Source organism: Micropterus dolomieu, linkage group LG07, assembly GCF_021292245.1.
Source record: "Micropterus dolomieu isolate WLL.071019.BEF.003 ecotype Adirondacks linkage group LG07, ASM2129224v1, whole genome shotgun sequence".
NCBI classification, from domain to species: Eukaryota; Metazoa; Chordata; class Actinopteri; order Centrarchiformes; family Centrarchidae; genus Micropterus; species Micropterus dolomieu.
This window is the reverse complement of record NC_060156.1, coordinates 24,566,641-24,582,795: the sequence shown is the minus strand read 5'-3', so window position 1 is coordinate 24,582,795 and position 16,155 is coordinate 24,566,641. Positions and strand designations below refer to the sequence as shown.

Genomic DNA, 16,155 nt, shown 5'->3' with positions numbered 1-16,155 from the left:
ATAAATCAGCTTCTCAATAAGTCAAAGAAAATCAGCAAATCCTGACATTCACAGAAGCTGGAACCTGCAAATGTCAACTTGAATTTTTTTTTCTGGCTTATATTCAGCTTCCACTGGTATTAATAACCTAACCACCAATAACCATTTTTAAGAGATTTTTCCTTGTGTTATCGTGTTCTTTCATTACATCCAAAATATAAAAAAAATATCTCACATTAAATGATAGATGTATAATGTTTAAATATTGAATAATAATTAATTAAATTAACCCTTAATGGGGGTATACAACTATTTATAATATTTGTTGCCTCTTAATCTAAATTGTGCTTCGTGTTGTATCTGAACGCATGTTTGTAAAACTCAGCTTTAAAAACTCATATTTACCTCTCTATATTACTTATTAAAATAAACTCAACTGAGCACTCCTTACTGCATTATTGTAAACAAAGGACTCATATGATAATATGACTTGAAATATAACACAATGATCCCCTCCTCCCATAAAAGAAAATTTCAAATTCAAAAGAAAGAAAGAAAGAAAAACATATAGGCCTACGTTTATTAAGCTTTGTTTGTTGTGTTATCTAGATGTATAAGGCTGGTCCAGTCATTGTGTGTTTCTGGCCATTAACAGTGTCCTGCTGCATGACTGTTCCCGGTCAGCTGGTCAGAGGTAGAAGCCGGTGGCTGGTGGGTCGGGAAGGCTGGACAAAGTCTCAGGGGCGGGCATCTGCACAGTAGGGGGCGCTGCTCCGTTCCTATTGGGCAAAGCACAGCCCCCTGGGTAAGTACTGTTCAGGATGCAGCCATTCTCCATCTGCACAAGGCAAGAGGACATCGTGGATACAGACAGCTGGAAGTAACACAGTAATATACATAGTATGGTCTTAAAATAGAACCGCTGTTATGTAGATTTGAATCTCTCAACATACAGTTTTATTGCTGGTAGCTGTTATTCTCTAGCAGAGAAACATATAGAAATACTATTACAAATCAAATGTTCTGCTTAATAAACTGGTATTTATTGGATAAATTTTGAACAGTCTTGGTCTTGGTAAGGAGAAACTCTGCATTACATTAACTAAACCTGATACATCGCTTCTTCTTCTGTCCGCAAACCCTTTGTCTCTGAAACAAATAAAAACATCTTCCATTTTTTTGTAGGTCAGAGATACAAGACAGAGAGAAAACAAATTGCGCCAGCACATCATGTCTTTTCAATCTTTAAATCTTTGAGCAATGACCCTAAATGAACAAAACAAACAAGACACAAATGTAGAGGAAAGACAGCTCTGTGCCTCTTCTTATGTTTCTGCTTTGGATTGGCAACTATTTTCCTAGTCCAGCATATAGACATATTAGGCCTGCCACCACTAATTAATTTCATTTGATTCAGTTCTGCTGAAGTATAATGTAGTATAATGTATAATGTACTGTACTGTACTATATAACGTATATAAGACAAAAGTATGTAAACCGGGTGCCTTACAGTAAACTATTTTACAAACATTTTTAAGAATGGGATAAATACTGCAATGTAAGTACACCTCTGACTCACCCTCTGTATGTCCTGAATATCTACAGAATTTGTCATTAGTTATTTAGGTATTTAAACATGTAATGTTGGTGTGAAAAGTGAAAAATTTGAGCTGAGCATGAAAATTATGCAGATCACGTAAATGAGATTCGTCCTGCCTGCACTAAAATACACAACATCCCATTCAAAAGCCACGACAATTCACTAAGGACCAAAGTAGGGCTGCAACTAACGATTATTTTCATCATCAATTAGTTGGATCTGTAAAACATCAGAAAGCTGTTAGACAATGCAAATCACAATATTTTATTGAGCACAATGTGACGTCAATAAATGTCTTGTTTTGTCCGACCAACAGTCTGAATTTTACTTTATTGTTGCACCATGAAAAGCAACAAATTCTTGCATTTGAGGACCCCGGAATCAGCAAATGTCTGGCATTTTTACTTTTATTTACTAAATATTATAATACCAATTATTTAAATTATTAATTGATTATTAAAACAGTTGCCAGTTAATTTTATTTTGATCAGCTAATCGACTAATCATTGCAGCTCTAGACCAAGGTATAAGACAGACCCCTACAGCACCACTACTAGTGTGGCTACTAAAAAACATGATAGTAATAATGTGTGATAACACAGTGAAGATTTTGAAAAGGTTTGAGAACCATTATCCCAACAGTATGGGTTATTGAGTAGCTGGATACTATGCTTATATTACTTTGTTACACATAGTGTTCCCAAAATTTAAGAATTAACTTCCCAACTAACAAAAATTTTACCAAGTGATTCTGGCACCACAAGATGTCAAGGTGTTTCAGCAACCTCACCTTATTGGGACTGGGCTCATGAGGGATCTCAGTGGTCACTATGCCATAGTGGTCCAACTGCCGGCAAGGCTTGCTCACTCCTAGGATCTGCTCCAGGGAGGCGTTGGGGGGAGGGCACTGTGTTAGACTGGAGATGACCTGGGCCAAAGGGACTGTGATCTGCTCCTGCTGCCGTTTATGGTTCATTCCCTGGAACGATGAAACTGTGGTCTCAGCCCCATGTTGTTGTCCACTACTCCCAAACAAACCATTTCCACTAATAGCGTAATCCGGATTGTCAATATCAGGCATGCTATAATCCATGCAAGAATCTAGTGAGGTGTTTGTCAGAGGTTTTTGGCTGTTATCAAGGCAGGGGTTGCTGCCTAGACTCTCCCTGAATTCATAGTCCTGCCACTGGGATTTCCCCACTGAATGCTCTGTGCTGGAGATGCCACACAGTCCGTTGAGGTTGGCTGCCTTCTGTTTGGCATGGCACTGCTGTGACAGATGGTTCTGCATCATGGGTTGTTGCTGCTGCTGCTGCTGAAGGTAGCGTGGATGCGTTTGCTGCTGGTGAAGCTCAGCATCCAGTTCTGAAACCTTGCCATTGAAAATAGTCTGTTGTGTGTCACAGTGTCCCAGTGGTATCCCTGCACTGAGTAGAATGTCTTGGGCTGTCCATTGTCCATTCGGAATCGATTGATTTTGCCCCAGCAGCTCACCGTTGACTATCATGTTAGCCAAATGGTCAGTCTGCTGGCCCCAGTCATGTGCCACTTTACCTGGACGTAAGTTGAGGTGCTGTTGCATCTGCTGGGAGAGCTGGACGATGGGAGCCTGCCCCACCTGGGAGCTCTTATGTTGAGGAAACTGCAGTTGCACATTAGTGTTAGAGGTGGGATCGCTCTCAGGTATTAACACTGTGGTGGCTGTTGCTGAGGCAGTACTGGGAGGCACCTGTCCTCCATGCTCTGTGGAATCAGTTTTACCCTCTATAGAGTCATAGATATATGACAGAATCTCATCGTTTGTGAGCAAGTCGTCCAATGTGGGCACACGTTCAGGGTCCATCTCAACTCTGATCATCCGCTCATCCAGCAGCAGCAGCTCCAGGTCTTCTGCACTTAGCCCCAGCCCTTCCAGAGCTCCAAACAGCTCGCCATTCGAACAAACAGCCTCTTCTGAGTCCACAACCCCTTGGCCCTCAAGGGAGAGGGAGTCCAGAGTAGCCAGCAGTGGGTCAAAGCTGGTGCCTAGCCCTGTGATGCTTGCACCCAGCACACCATTGCTCGGCCCTTCCCAGCTCCTGTGCAAGCTGGAAGGTTCAGAGTCAGAGAAGCCCATTTGGTCTCCAAAGAAGCTGCTGTGGAAGGACATTTTGGGCTCCACGGCAGGCTGGCAAACGTATACTGACTCATCTTGACTCATGAGTGCCCCTAGAAGAGAGCCAGGGTCTACACCATCGCCTATCAGCCTGTCAGTCCGACTCTTCTTTGACTTACTGCCATTTTTCTCAATGCTTCCATCTCTAAAACCCGCAATGGGATGGTTGGACTGGTAGAGTAGGGCCTCACCTGTAGCATAGGTAAAAGGTAGATGCAAGGAGCGCTTACGTAAGTGTTCTCCTCCCTCTTCATCCCTGTAAAGACAGAAAACATGATTATTGTGTGGGGACGTCGTCGTGGCAATTCATTTACAAAGGATCAAAGTTTCTAGCTATGTTGCTGGCAGAGTTGCTGGTTTGGCTCTCCATGACTCAAGGTGTCTTAGAAGTCTCACATCGTAACTGAAAACAAGACCCACTTCCCTCTTCAGATAAACTCTTAAACTCCCTGCATAAATATGATCAAACATGTTTAATATACATGTGCAGTGTATTATATAATGGTTTTGTTGCTGTAAACTTGTTTTGTCTGTCTTTGAATACGACTGGTAAATTTTGTAGGTTTAAACCACAACATAAACAAATAGGAACATACAAAAGGGGCCTCTGGGTCGCGATGATGTAGTCTGGTTTGCCGTTCTTGTACACCAGCCTGGCATTGGCCTGGACCCATTTCCAGCGATTCTCCTTGGTGAGGAGCCTGAACACAGTCAGACCACTCTCTCCAGTCTTCATCACTACAAATATGGAACACAAACACAGTTATAAGAAGTAAACTGTATTACAAAATGAATATGAACCTACTGAAAGCCCCACTTCAACAGTCACTGTTAGAACAGAGGAGATCAGCTGGCCCTTTCGTGTAGAAGTTCTACTTGATGAAAAAACACTGACCTTTGCCCTACAGTCAGTAGAGAGTGGTTAGTAACATATCTGACCTCTGAAGTGTTTGTGTGTTGGTGCTGTTGTATGGATCATCTCTGATGCTTTGCTCATGCAGTGGATTTGTGAGACCTATATCCTCTCCTCTGGCAGCTCTACAGCTTTGCTCTATCTGCTCCGTAATCCAGCAGGATTACTTGCGAAAGCTGTCTGAACTCTCTGACCAGGTTGGACCAGATCTCTTCAACTTTTTTTGACAGCACTAAATCTAAAATAGCAACTTGTTTCGGTCAGAAAAACATCAAAGATGGATGTATTCTTTTTACATACTCTCTTCGTGATTAAACAGCACCAGGCTACATAACAACTATCTCTTAGCAAATGAAGTGTCCTTAAATGTGATAAATCATGTGTGTCCTTGTGGTATTGGGGTTTAAGGCACTAACCAGGTAATTGCAGTGGCCGTGGTTTGACTTCAACCATCTCTTGCTCACCCATCATTACATGTCAGCTCTCTACTGTCTACTGTAAGGCATAAAATGACCCTTAAAATGTGTTTACATGGGTAAAGTCTTGAAATGTTTGGAGAATACTGCATTCTGTGAGGTGAAGAGAGTTTCATTGTCAAAAAAAAGGCACTTTCACCACTTATATAAATATATTTTTTTTGCACAACATATAATGTGATTTTCACTTTCCTAACTAATATGTGGTAAACACTTTGGTTGGCTTTTTATGGACTTTATTAGATAGTGATGATGGAAATGAGGGAGAGACAGATGCAACAAAGGTCCCCAGCCTGACTCAAACCAGGACGTTTATGATCGTTGTCTTAACCCCCTAAGCCACGGGGGCACGCTAATAAAACTTACTTCTGACATGGTTCTCTGCACAGTGCAACATATCTGCTGCATGGATGAACTGATAGCCAGATCCTCGTACCCGCAGCTCAGCCTCTGTGTACCCTAGTACTATCTTCCCCCTGTTTAAAAAATACACAATTTATTTTCAAAACATTGTTATTAGTACACGGCACAGCTTACATCCATATCTGGTGATTGATCATCAAAGTACTGCAGCAAAACAAATACAAAGGGAAAAAAACCCACACATGCTATCCATTCAATCAGCCTAATTGTGAAGCATCTCCAAATGAATGTAAAATGAATTCCTGGTACTATTACTTTATCCTCACAAGAATCAATCATCTTAACCAGCCAAGTGACAATACTAGTGATATGGCACATAAAACACAAAGGACTGAGAACAAACAAATGTTACATGTATGGTGTGTTCATGTCACTGTTGCATGTCAGTTAGCAAAGTGTTAGCCTACTTTGCGTCACAGGCAGTAGGTGTGAAGTCCAGCTTGTGTTTGGTTCTGAAGATCATGTTCTTGGTCCTGATCTCCAGGATGGATGGAGGCTGCAGGGGAGTTGCAATGGCAAAAAGGGCAAGCTGAGGCGGGGCCTTTCCTCCATTTTCCTGCCGCTGGTTCTGTCCATGCAGAAACTTCAGTCTGCCCTGGATGTTCAAAGCCTGTAAAAAAGGAAAATAAAGGAAATTGTTAAAATAGTATTTTGTATAAGTCCTTCAAATGGGTTAATATCTGAGAGACTGCAGAGCCCCATTTATCCGCACAGTAGCTAAATTTACTTTCGCTTAATAATCCATTATTAGCAACTACCATTGCAAGGCATTACTATGATTGACATGTTTCCATGGGTATCACAATAAATGTGATGGGGGTGTATTTTAGGATGATGCACTCCTATCTAGTGCCACTACTATACTGTATTTCTATGAAGCCCATGGCTTTCAGTGTAATCCAATTCTCAATTCTCTCCTGTCCATCCATGTACTGCATATGTTCTGAACGCTTACATTTTTAACAAAAATGTAGATAAAAATAATGTTTCCATCTCATTACACACACACGCGCCCACACACACACACCACATACTGTAAACTATAAGAGAGAAAAGAAAACTAGGGCTGTCCCTGACTAAGGATTTACATAGTCGAATCAGAATCGTCAAGTCTTGCCTATAGTCGACTGTTACACATGGTAGCTTCGCTTTAATCTTGAGAAGCTGCAGAGCTGCAGTCTCTATTCATTCAACTTACACTGTACATTTCCAACTAAACTGAGGCTTTTTGAAGACCCTTTTCTCTCTCTCTCTCTCTCTCTAATTCAAATAGCCGACTATTTAAAAACGATATAATATTTTTTGTGTGGTTCATCAACGGTGATAAGTTATCCGAAAGTACCACGAGGTGTGGATAACTGGGCACAACACCAGTGAAGCCGGGGCTGGGTCTCTTCAGCAAGTGTTCCTCTTCTGCCACTACCTACACTTTAGGCCTACACATGTGCACTGACGACCCAGGGTTAGGGTTACAAGTTTATATGTTTATTTACAGCATTAAACGTTGAAATGTGTATTGTAATAGGCTGTTATTGGGAGAAAACTGGTAGTTCTATGTAAAATCAGACATTGAGCACCCCCATATCGCCAAAATGGCATGATCCTTGTTTCACTGCGAAGCTTCGACTGTGAGATTGACAGTCGAATCAGGCTCCGCCCATCAAAGCATTGAACCTTTGACTATTCGGGGTCAGCCCTAAAGGAAACAATCCTTTAGCTCTTCCTCTCTCAAGCTTTAAACCTTTAAAGGCATTTAAGAAGACCTATGTTTTTGATAATTTTTCTTAAAAACAGTTTAATGAGCGCTGTAGTATTTCTATATTATTTTCTATTTCACCACCACCACCCACACTTTGAATTGCCTTGTTGTTGAAATGTGCTATACAAAGAAACTTGCCTTGCCTTGCCTATAATCTAAAAGAGCTACATATGTCTTATTTACGGTTCACAACAGTGAAGAAAAAATAATTATCAGGCACGAGTGAAATGGTACATCTGTGGGAGCAGCTGCAAATTTTGGGAAATCATGCTGGACTGTATGTCTATGAAAACCATTGCATGAAAGAACAGTACCACACAGACATGCAGCACTATTTGCAGCAAACAGGTCACAAGTCCAAACTCTGGTAAAAATATACATTCATCCTGCAGGTTTTCTCTCTTTTGTTGGAACATTTAACCAACCAGAAAGCCAGAGGAGTTGTCCAGTAGGCAGCGAAAGCGACACATAAAGCTCCTCTCCAGGAAGGACGAATTCTCGGGGGGAAGCTGTTCAGGGTTGTAGGTGACCACAGCTGAGCTGCTGTCCGGTTCCATCTCTGTAATTACAACAAGTACAAGCTGATGTTAGTGACACTGACTATAAAGTATAGTTAGTTTAACATTCAACAATTCTCTACAACTTTGTATTTCTATACAGCTCCCTATCGCTCTGATTTTGACTGGTATTGGAAGTGATCCTCAGCTCACATACTACTTAGTTTCAGTTGTAAATATGTCACATTATGAAAGCCAAAGATGCTCTAACCACCATTTCACTGTTACTTAGATTACAAAAAAATAAGATGATTAGTTTGTACATCAGTGCAACGGTCCTGGTGTGTTAGAATCCCTTAAGGTCACAAATGTGAAAATTAAGAGCACAAACAGCATCATGCCACTCTGTATTTATTCTTGAGCTGGACTGGTTGTTGTCTCATATCAGCTGCCCTACATTGTACGAAATGCACTTATGTAATGAGCCCTGAAGTCTGTCTTAACTCACCAAGAAACAGCATTTGTTTTTTCAGTACAGGAGTGGGTTTGTTGTGTCAACCATAAGCATCTTAAAACCCAAATACAGATCTGGGACCACTTCGCCTCTTAAGCCACAGTGAAGATTACAAGGGTCGTGACCTGACCTGAGGATGGTTTAATAGCTTAAAGGGTTAGTTCTAGTAGTGTGAGGTACTTATCCATAGTCAGTGTACAGTGACTTATAGGAACTGGTGATTATGCAAAAAGAGGAGTCATTCCAAAGGTTTGTACAAAGTGTCTGCAAAAGATGGCCATGAATCCTTGCAAACTTTGCAAAATATTACTATCAATTTTGCAAACACTACTAGGAGCCAAGGTCAAATAAAACTGACCCTCATCTCAACAAACCAACCTCCCAGCAAATATGATTATGCCTTAATCTGGTGTGTTTGCCCAAACAAGGTTTTCAGTTTAGAAACCTGTATTCAGTCCTACCAGGATCTCTCAGTTTTGTTGTGTTCTTAATAACAGACTCATGTAGGTACAGAGAGTGATCACCTTGGGGGGAGTCCTGCGTAATGGCAGATGCAGCGGCAGGAGGATTCAAAGCCCAGTGCAAGTTTCTCCTGAGCTCCTGCTGGTCCTCTGTATGGACCAGCTCATACACACTCTGGTGCATGACATCCGTCTGAGAAAAAACAAAGAGGGAAAGAATGATCTTATGCTAAAATAAACCAGTTACATGCAAGTAGAGACATACAGGATGTAGATAAAATTATACACCAGAAAAATAAAAAGCAACAAACCCATTATAAAAATATGAACCATATCAGACTGCACTGCAGTCATCAGAGTTTGTCAATCCCATCTATACTGTTTGTCTATCATCTCCCTGAATAGCTTCCGTTTTTTACTGCTCCTCCTCATCAATGCAGCTTGTCTGTGTGCCATTCATTGTCAGAGTGACTAGATTGTTTTCTTTGTCTTATTAAATCATCTTTACGGTCTTCTACACTGATGCCCCTGCAGGTTGGACTCAGAAAATGTCTCCTCATTCATCTTGATATTAAAGAGTTGATTACCTCTTAATAGCTGGCGCATGCTGTCAAGTGGCTTTCAACATAGCAATGGCAAACAAAAGGGGTTAATATTAAGTTTCTTTACATTGTAACTACCTTTCCTTAATCATGGTGCCATCATTATGCCATATCCAGTTGATTATGCACAATGGGAATGGGTGTTTCTTTGAGCAATGAATACAAACTACAAAAGGTTGAAATATCTGCCATGGATGTTTGCTGTCAGAACGTCACTAGCTGGTAGCTGGTTGTCCTCATAGAATGTTTCATAGTTAGGCATAACTAAGGTGTTGCTACATGGCAGCTAAGGCACTGCTAGATTAGTGTATTTGTTGTTTCTGGGTCATAGCGGTTCAGAGGGATGTTTATTTGGATGTTCATTGTGTTGCTTGGTGGTTTCCAGGGTGTTTGGGGGTGTTGCATGGTATGGACAAGTTACTAGTCACCTGGGTGTGCTACTCTAATGTTTTTGCAGTCAGTGGTATTAGTGTTGTAGTTGTAGCAGCAGCAGTAGCAGTAGTAGCAGTAGTTCCATAAGCTCAGTGTTTGTGCCTTCAGCAGTATGTATGAGAAAACTCCCTGTAGTGTGTACTTCTTCAAACTCTCCCTGCAGTGTTTACTTCTTCAAACTCTCCCCGCAGTGTGTACTTCTTCAAAACATGAGTGCATAGGTGCACTGAGCTGTCCAAAGAGTCTCAGTGTGTGCTGCTCAGTTGAGCTGTGGGGCAGAGATGTGTTGTTTACTGCAGCTCTCTGCTGTGACTGGTGGTTTATACAAAATGCCAAGCTATAAATAGGTCAGGTCAGGTGCTGTTGTTTGAGCCTCTGACTGTGCACCATGCAGGGACCAGACCAATGGATCAAACAAGACCCCTGAACTGCTCCCATCAGATGCTGCACGCAAGCCTTCAATCCAGACCCATGTATCAGTTGCTGAAACAGAGCTTCAACATGTTGAATGTGATAACATATGTGCCTCTATGGATTTGCACCTCTCTGTGTCTAACTATGTTTCTGAAAATGTAAGCAAGATTTAATAAGAATGATGTAATTAAATCATGATAATAAACATGATGGGTTCAAATGTTAATTAATATGTTAAAATCCCAAATTGATCTGTTTTCAAGTACGCTCTAAAGCATAGGCATCAACTGTGTGTGTAGTTACAGCAGCTACAAGCTCTTGTTTATATGATTTTCTTTCACCACTGGCAATCCAACAAGATGCTGGAACATGTGCACATGGGACAAGTTTGCCCTCAGGGCTTTCTGCCAGAAAGCCTTCCTATTTGGTTAGGCACCAACACAACTTGGTTAAGTTTAGAAACATAGAAAGGCAGAAAACCTTTCTGACAGAAAGCCCTGAAGGCAAATTTCTCCCACGTGCCAAAACTACTCAATTGTCTGATTTTGAAAGCGAGTCTCTTGAATGTCGATTACGCGGGCATGATGATGGACATGTAACAGACAAGGTAGCCAAGCAAGCACTAGCCCTATTCTTACACTGTAAGCATTTGGACCCAGGAACTACTTTAATATATAGGTTTACTGGAGCTCAACCCCATGGCCCCAGTATTTTGGAGGCTCCCAAAGAAAGTTGAGCAAATTTAAATTGCTATGGCACTACTGATGTAGAACACAATTTAATTTTCCTTCCGCTCCGTCTGATGGTTTCATATTACTCGCAATTTACCTTCTGGAAAGGAAACCATTCTCATTGGATGTATCTGTTGATCACCTGACTCTCTTCATGCTCATCATATTCTCTCAAGAGTCTCCTGATTATGGAGACACATCAGCCCTTTCTGGGAGACAAAGCTAATAAATACAGACTGCAAGTCAAACCACAGGTGTTGATGGTATACGAGCTCTGGCGACCCACATCACAGTGTGGATTTCGCTCATGTCTTCACCACATAAGAGTGATTCTCCTTACCCCTAGGCTGTTTCAATTTCTTATTCTGATTGTGTTATCATTGTTGAGGAGTGATGAAAGAATTATTGGAGGGGAGTAGAAGTCAGAGATATAGAAAAAGACTGGCACCAATGCAATACCTGGTGGAAACCCAAGTAGTCCTGGATGGTGTGAGAGGAGTAGAAAATGGTCCCATTGGAAGTGATGACCAAGACAAAACCATTGAGAGCCTGTGGGCCAAACAAAGGATGCACACAGACAGTTAGCAGAGACAGTTTCTTTTACTAATGATTCAGCACAATTTTTGGCACACACCAATAAAGAAAAACAGCAGAGTCAGGGGTCCCGGTGGCTCTACAGAGTTCACTCACATATATCATTCACCTAACAACAAACTGCTTCTATTAATTATCCTTAATTATTGTTACTTACTGTTATACTCTACTGTTTTACTATTAGTGTCTAGATTTTGTTGCACGTGCATTGCACGTGAGTGAGTGTGTCTTTTTGTATTAAATGTTTACTTTTGTAAGTGTGTTTGATGTTTGCTGTATATTGTGTAGTCTTATATTACAGTATGTTTCTTGAAAACGAGATGGTACATCTCAATGGTTTTTTATCCTGGAAATAAATTTCTATGTTATATACCCCTAATAATAGATTCGTGAAAAACGGGAAAATGACTATAACCTACCATAATTGTTCTGCTTGAATGATTGTGATTATGGACAAGTGTAAATTAGAGACCAATGTTGACCAATGTTTTTCTTGCATAAGGATTTTCAATATTTTATAATATTTTTTGTTCCTTGATGCATGTGGATATTAGTCAAGAAAGATGAAGCGAATGGCTATATACAATATGACACCTGTCAACATTTTGCCTTCATAAGCTTTTGACTGATATGAACTATTTTATGTCTTCTATTTCTGTAAAATGTCCTCCATTTGCCACAGCTGCAGTTGTTTATCAGCGTGAATATTCAGGTTTGTGAGGCAGCACTACAATAATATAAATGTTTGGCTAACAATGGGAAGTAGGAAGGAAGGGAATGAAGATCTAGGAAAGGGTAGGAGGAGACATAAAGGATAATGTGGAAGCATGTCAAGTGAAATGTCACACACTCATTGTTTCTCTTAAAAAGGGAACAGCTGGTCCAACATTTCCACCTCACTAAACGCACACGTGCCCTCACCCGGTAAACAAACACACAAACAGACATGTATCAACAAACACATACACACACTGTCCTCACACATCCACAAACATCTGTACGAGCGCAATCATTTCGTTTCTAAATCAGCCCACAGGGTGCCAGGATGACTAATACTGGAGATGCCATGTTATTCTTTTTGATAATACAACAGTGATTCACTGCAATTATCTGCCACACTTCCTCCAAAGTAAACACAAACACCCAAATGTCAAGGTTGAGTTTTTCCACATAAACATCCTCCAAATGGATGCTAAATTCAGTTTCAGTTTTTCAGTTTCTCTAGCTAAATAATTTAACCTCTTGTTTAATTTCCCACAAAGTTTGTTCAAATTTAGGATAATTCCAAAATGGTCTGTTGCTGCTGGAACCCAATGTGATGTGAAAGGCTGTGCAACCATCAGAAATGAGGCCATATCCTTTAATACCAGAATACTCATGTGCACTCATTAACCTCCCAGCTGCAAATGATTTGATTTAGTCATGAGCATGAGCAAAAGAAGGGTGATGGCTTACATGTTTTGTATTAAAATAAATAAAACTAATAAAAGAAAATGCCAGTCTACATTGTCAGAGCAGGTCAGTTATTGTCAAAAATAACCAATTGTGTGTGATTATTTTCAACAATGACTAAAAAGTGAACGCACAATTAATACATTCTGCCATGTTTCCTCCATTTTCTGATTCTGAATAATTGATATGCTCACAGCTCCTCTATAATTCACCACCGTCTGATGTGACGAACAGCAAAGAAACCAGCTCAGTTCCAGAATAAAACTCACATTCCTCAGCCTGTGAACTGCTTGCTGTCCATTTCCCCTCTCATCCCAACGATTATAAGCGGGAGGAGGAAGAGGAGACCCCCTGTGGATCACTCACCCTCTTTATCACCAAATGAGCTTTCATTTCTCATTATGAACAAGCTGGGGAAGTGTACGCTTATCATAATAATGAAACCTCCCTGGTAGGGTCGGGTATGGCGGACCGGCTGTTTCCTCTCCTCTCCTGGAATGCCAGTGTGATGCACATTGGGAGGAACTGGACTGGAAAATCAATGACTCCAGCAGATCCCAAAAAGATCTGGCAGCCAGCGAGCTCGCTCTCCACTCAATCACACATACAGCATAGAGGGCACAAAACGAGACAGGAGAACCCCCCCCCCAGTATTAATGGAATGAACAGCAGCACTGTCGATGGGCTTTTCTTTAAAAGCTGAACTGTGACCTGAAATTCCAGCAAAATGTGGAGATTTTCAAACTGAACCCAATGTTTCTGTCATAATATAGCATATATGGCTCTGGTGCAACTCTTCACAACCACGTATAGTAAACCAGACAAAGTATTAATGGTAAAAAATGGTAAAAGAAATATGTTAGAGGTAGCAACATCACTGCAACAGAGCATAGTAGAGCAGTCAGAGAAGTCAGATGATCAGGCCACAGTTTAGTCATTTTCTACACTCTATTACCAAAAGTATGCACACATGGGAAATATTACACTTTTTTGCGATTGTTTAACATCTCATTCCAATACTACAGTGACACCGTCCTCTAGTGGCACAGTGCCACATACTGTGTGGGCAATGTGTTGCGTTGGCTCAACGGGAAAATGCCCAATATGCCAGATTACCAGATTAATCTGAATCTTGGGCCAATATTATCTTATTTTTTAATATAACCCCCCACCTGTAAAACTTCAATTCATAGCCCAGGCTTTTATTTGCTACAATTACTGAACTCACCCTGCCTATATTTGGGATAGGCCTAACCATACCAGTAAGTATGAATTGTTTCCGTATATTTAACTGAATGAATGAAATTTGCAGAATCTAACCAAATCTGATGACGTATAGCATGACCATATTGACCAAAGTTCAAAAATTTGTATGTGCAATCTAAGCAGCAAATAACTAGTTCGAGTGGGCGATCAGGTGGGCTTCAAGAGTTTTATACAACCAGGGAACTTCTATAAAAACCAGACCAGGCTTCTAATTGAGCCCTGTGTTTAGTTGTCAAAACGTGTAGCTACACCAGGCCAGTAAAAGGGACAGGTGTCTAATTAGAACTAGGATTTTAATTTACGTTTTACAGTATATAAGTCCAGTGCTGTCTTTAGGTCAAGTCCCAGGCACAAGTTTTACCCACCTGTTCAGCAGCAGACTCGCTTGACTAAACAGTAAACTAATGTTAAACAGGGGCACAGCAGACTGTGCCAGACATTTTGAGTGTATTGAGCTGCCCTGACCATGTGGGCATCTGACACTGGGCTGAATATATTTTGGGCAGTTTTTGAAAAAAAGAATAGAAAAAGAAAATACAGCAGTTGCCCAGACACAAATTAAATCAACACAATTGCTCGACAACAATTGTTGTCTCTCAAAACACATTTAATATTTAACAATCTCAGATATTAACCTAAAATCAATTAAAGAGATGATGACTTTACAATATATTGTGAATAGAAACAGTATAGTAACAATAAATACAGCTTTAATACTGACCTGCAGCAAAAGTTCACCTTCAGGAATCTTGGTCTCCACCACTCCTGCTGTTTTGCTGTCACCATCATCCACAGCAGCTGGAGACACTCCGTTCCGACTGTTCAGGGCAACTGTAGAGAGGGACCGACATAAAGAGAGGTGGGGGTTGGTGAGGAGAGGAAGACAGGTTTTACTCCTGTGATAATGTTTGCAAAGCACTGCTGTGACTGTCATATTGCCTTATGTTTCATACGCTAAAGATGCTGCATGCACGCCTGATCCCAGCTCATTAAATATTCATTACATGCAATCTAAAAGTCTAAGTCATCAAATCCAGACCTTTTATTTTGTCTAGCCTGCTAACATCATGATTTCAATGACAGCAGCACATCAGTGATAGACATTACAACAGAAAAACACATTTCTTTTTGTTGCTGTCCTACAGATGTAAACACTTTGCCGTTTGATGTACTGTAAATAGGCTACTTTACATATAGACTAAAGTGAATGAATATGAGTCTTTGACATCTTCAGCCAAACAAGTTCACACAGGGCTATCACCGCTAGGTAATCTTTCTGCATTTGCAGTATACCAGAATTTTTAAATCTGGTGTCTGTGGCGACACTCCCATGCTGGCGAGTGATGTGTTTTGTGCCAACCAGCAATGATTGGTTGGCCAGAGCTGAAGGAGGAGCAACCGTTGTGTCAGCAAATGCTTTCTTTCTTTCCCAGAAATGTGTTGTTGCCAAATTTGAGTGAGATGAGGCGACAGTTCCTTCAGGCGTCACTATTTTTGCACTATACTGCTTGCACAGCTCAGCTCAACCCCCTCCCCCTCCATTCTTGTATCCAGTATAACCACTCCCCCTGCTCCTGCCCCACTCCCCTCTGCCGACCATCCCTGTCTCTGCCACCCAGCCGTTCATTGGCTGGTGGCCCCAGCTGTTCTTTTCCAAATGGTATTCTCCTTTTCCCACTGTGACGTCATAACTTTTTGTCCCTTCCAGCCATCCAGCTCTGGAGTGAGTTTGATTTTGGCCTTTAGAAAAAGAGCAATAAAATAAATAAAATTGGCCCAATATAATTCAGGAAAATGAGCTTCACTACTAATAATGCTGTAGAAACTATGACCCAGGGAACCTTGATAAAGTGAGACTTAAGTCCAATATATATATATATATATATA

The 16,155-nt window shown here is 40.9% G+C and overlaps 1 protein-coding gene across 1 annotated transcript; it reads right to left on the bottom strand.

Moving 5' to 3' along the window:
• Positions 1-576: 576 nt before the first annotated feature.
• On the bottom strand, positions 577-15,202 carry LOC123974121 (aryl hydrocarbon receptor-like). Its single transcript, XM_046054557.1, has 9 exons — positions 14,990-15,202; positions 11,416-11,505; positions 8,841-8,970; positions 7,731-7,864; positions 5,954-6,156; positions 5,490-5,599; positions 4,331-4,472; positions 2,370-3,990; positions 577-817 (listed from the first exon to the last, which is right to left on the bottom strand). The coding sequence occupies exons 1-9, from the start codon at positions 15,200-15,202 to the stop codon at positions 668-670; spliced, it is 2,793 nt and encodes a 930-aa protein (XP_045910513.1). The 3' UTR covers positions 577-667.
• Between the last annotated feature and the right edge of the window lie 953 nt (positions 15,203-16,155).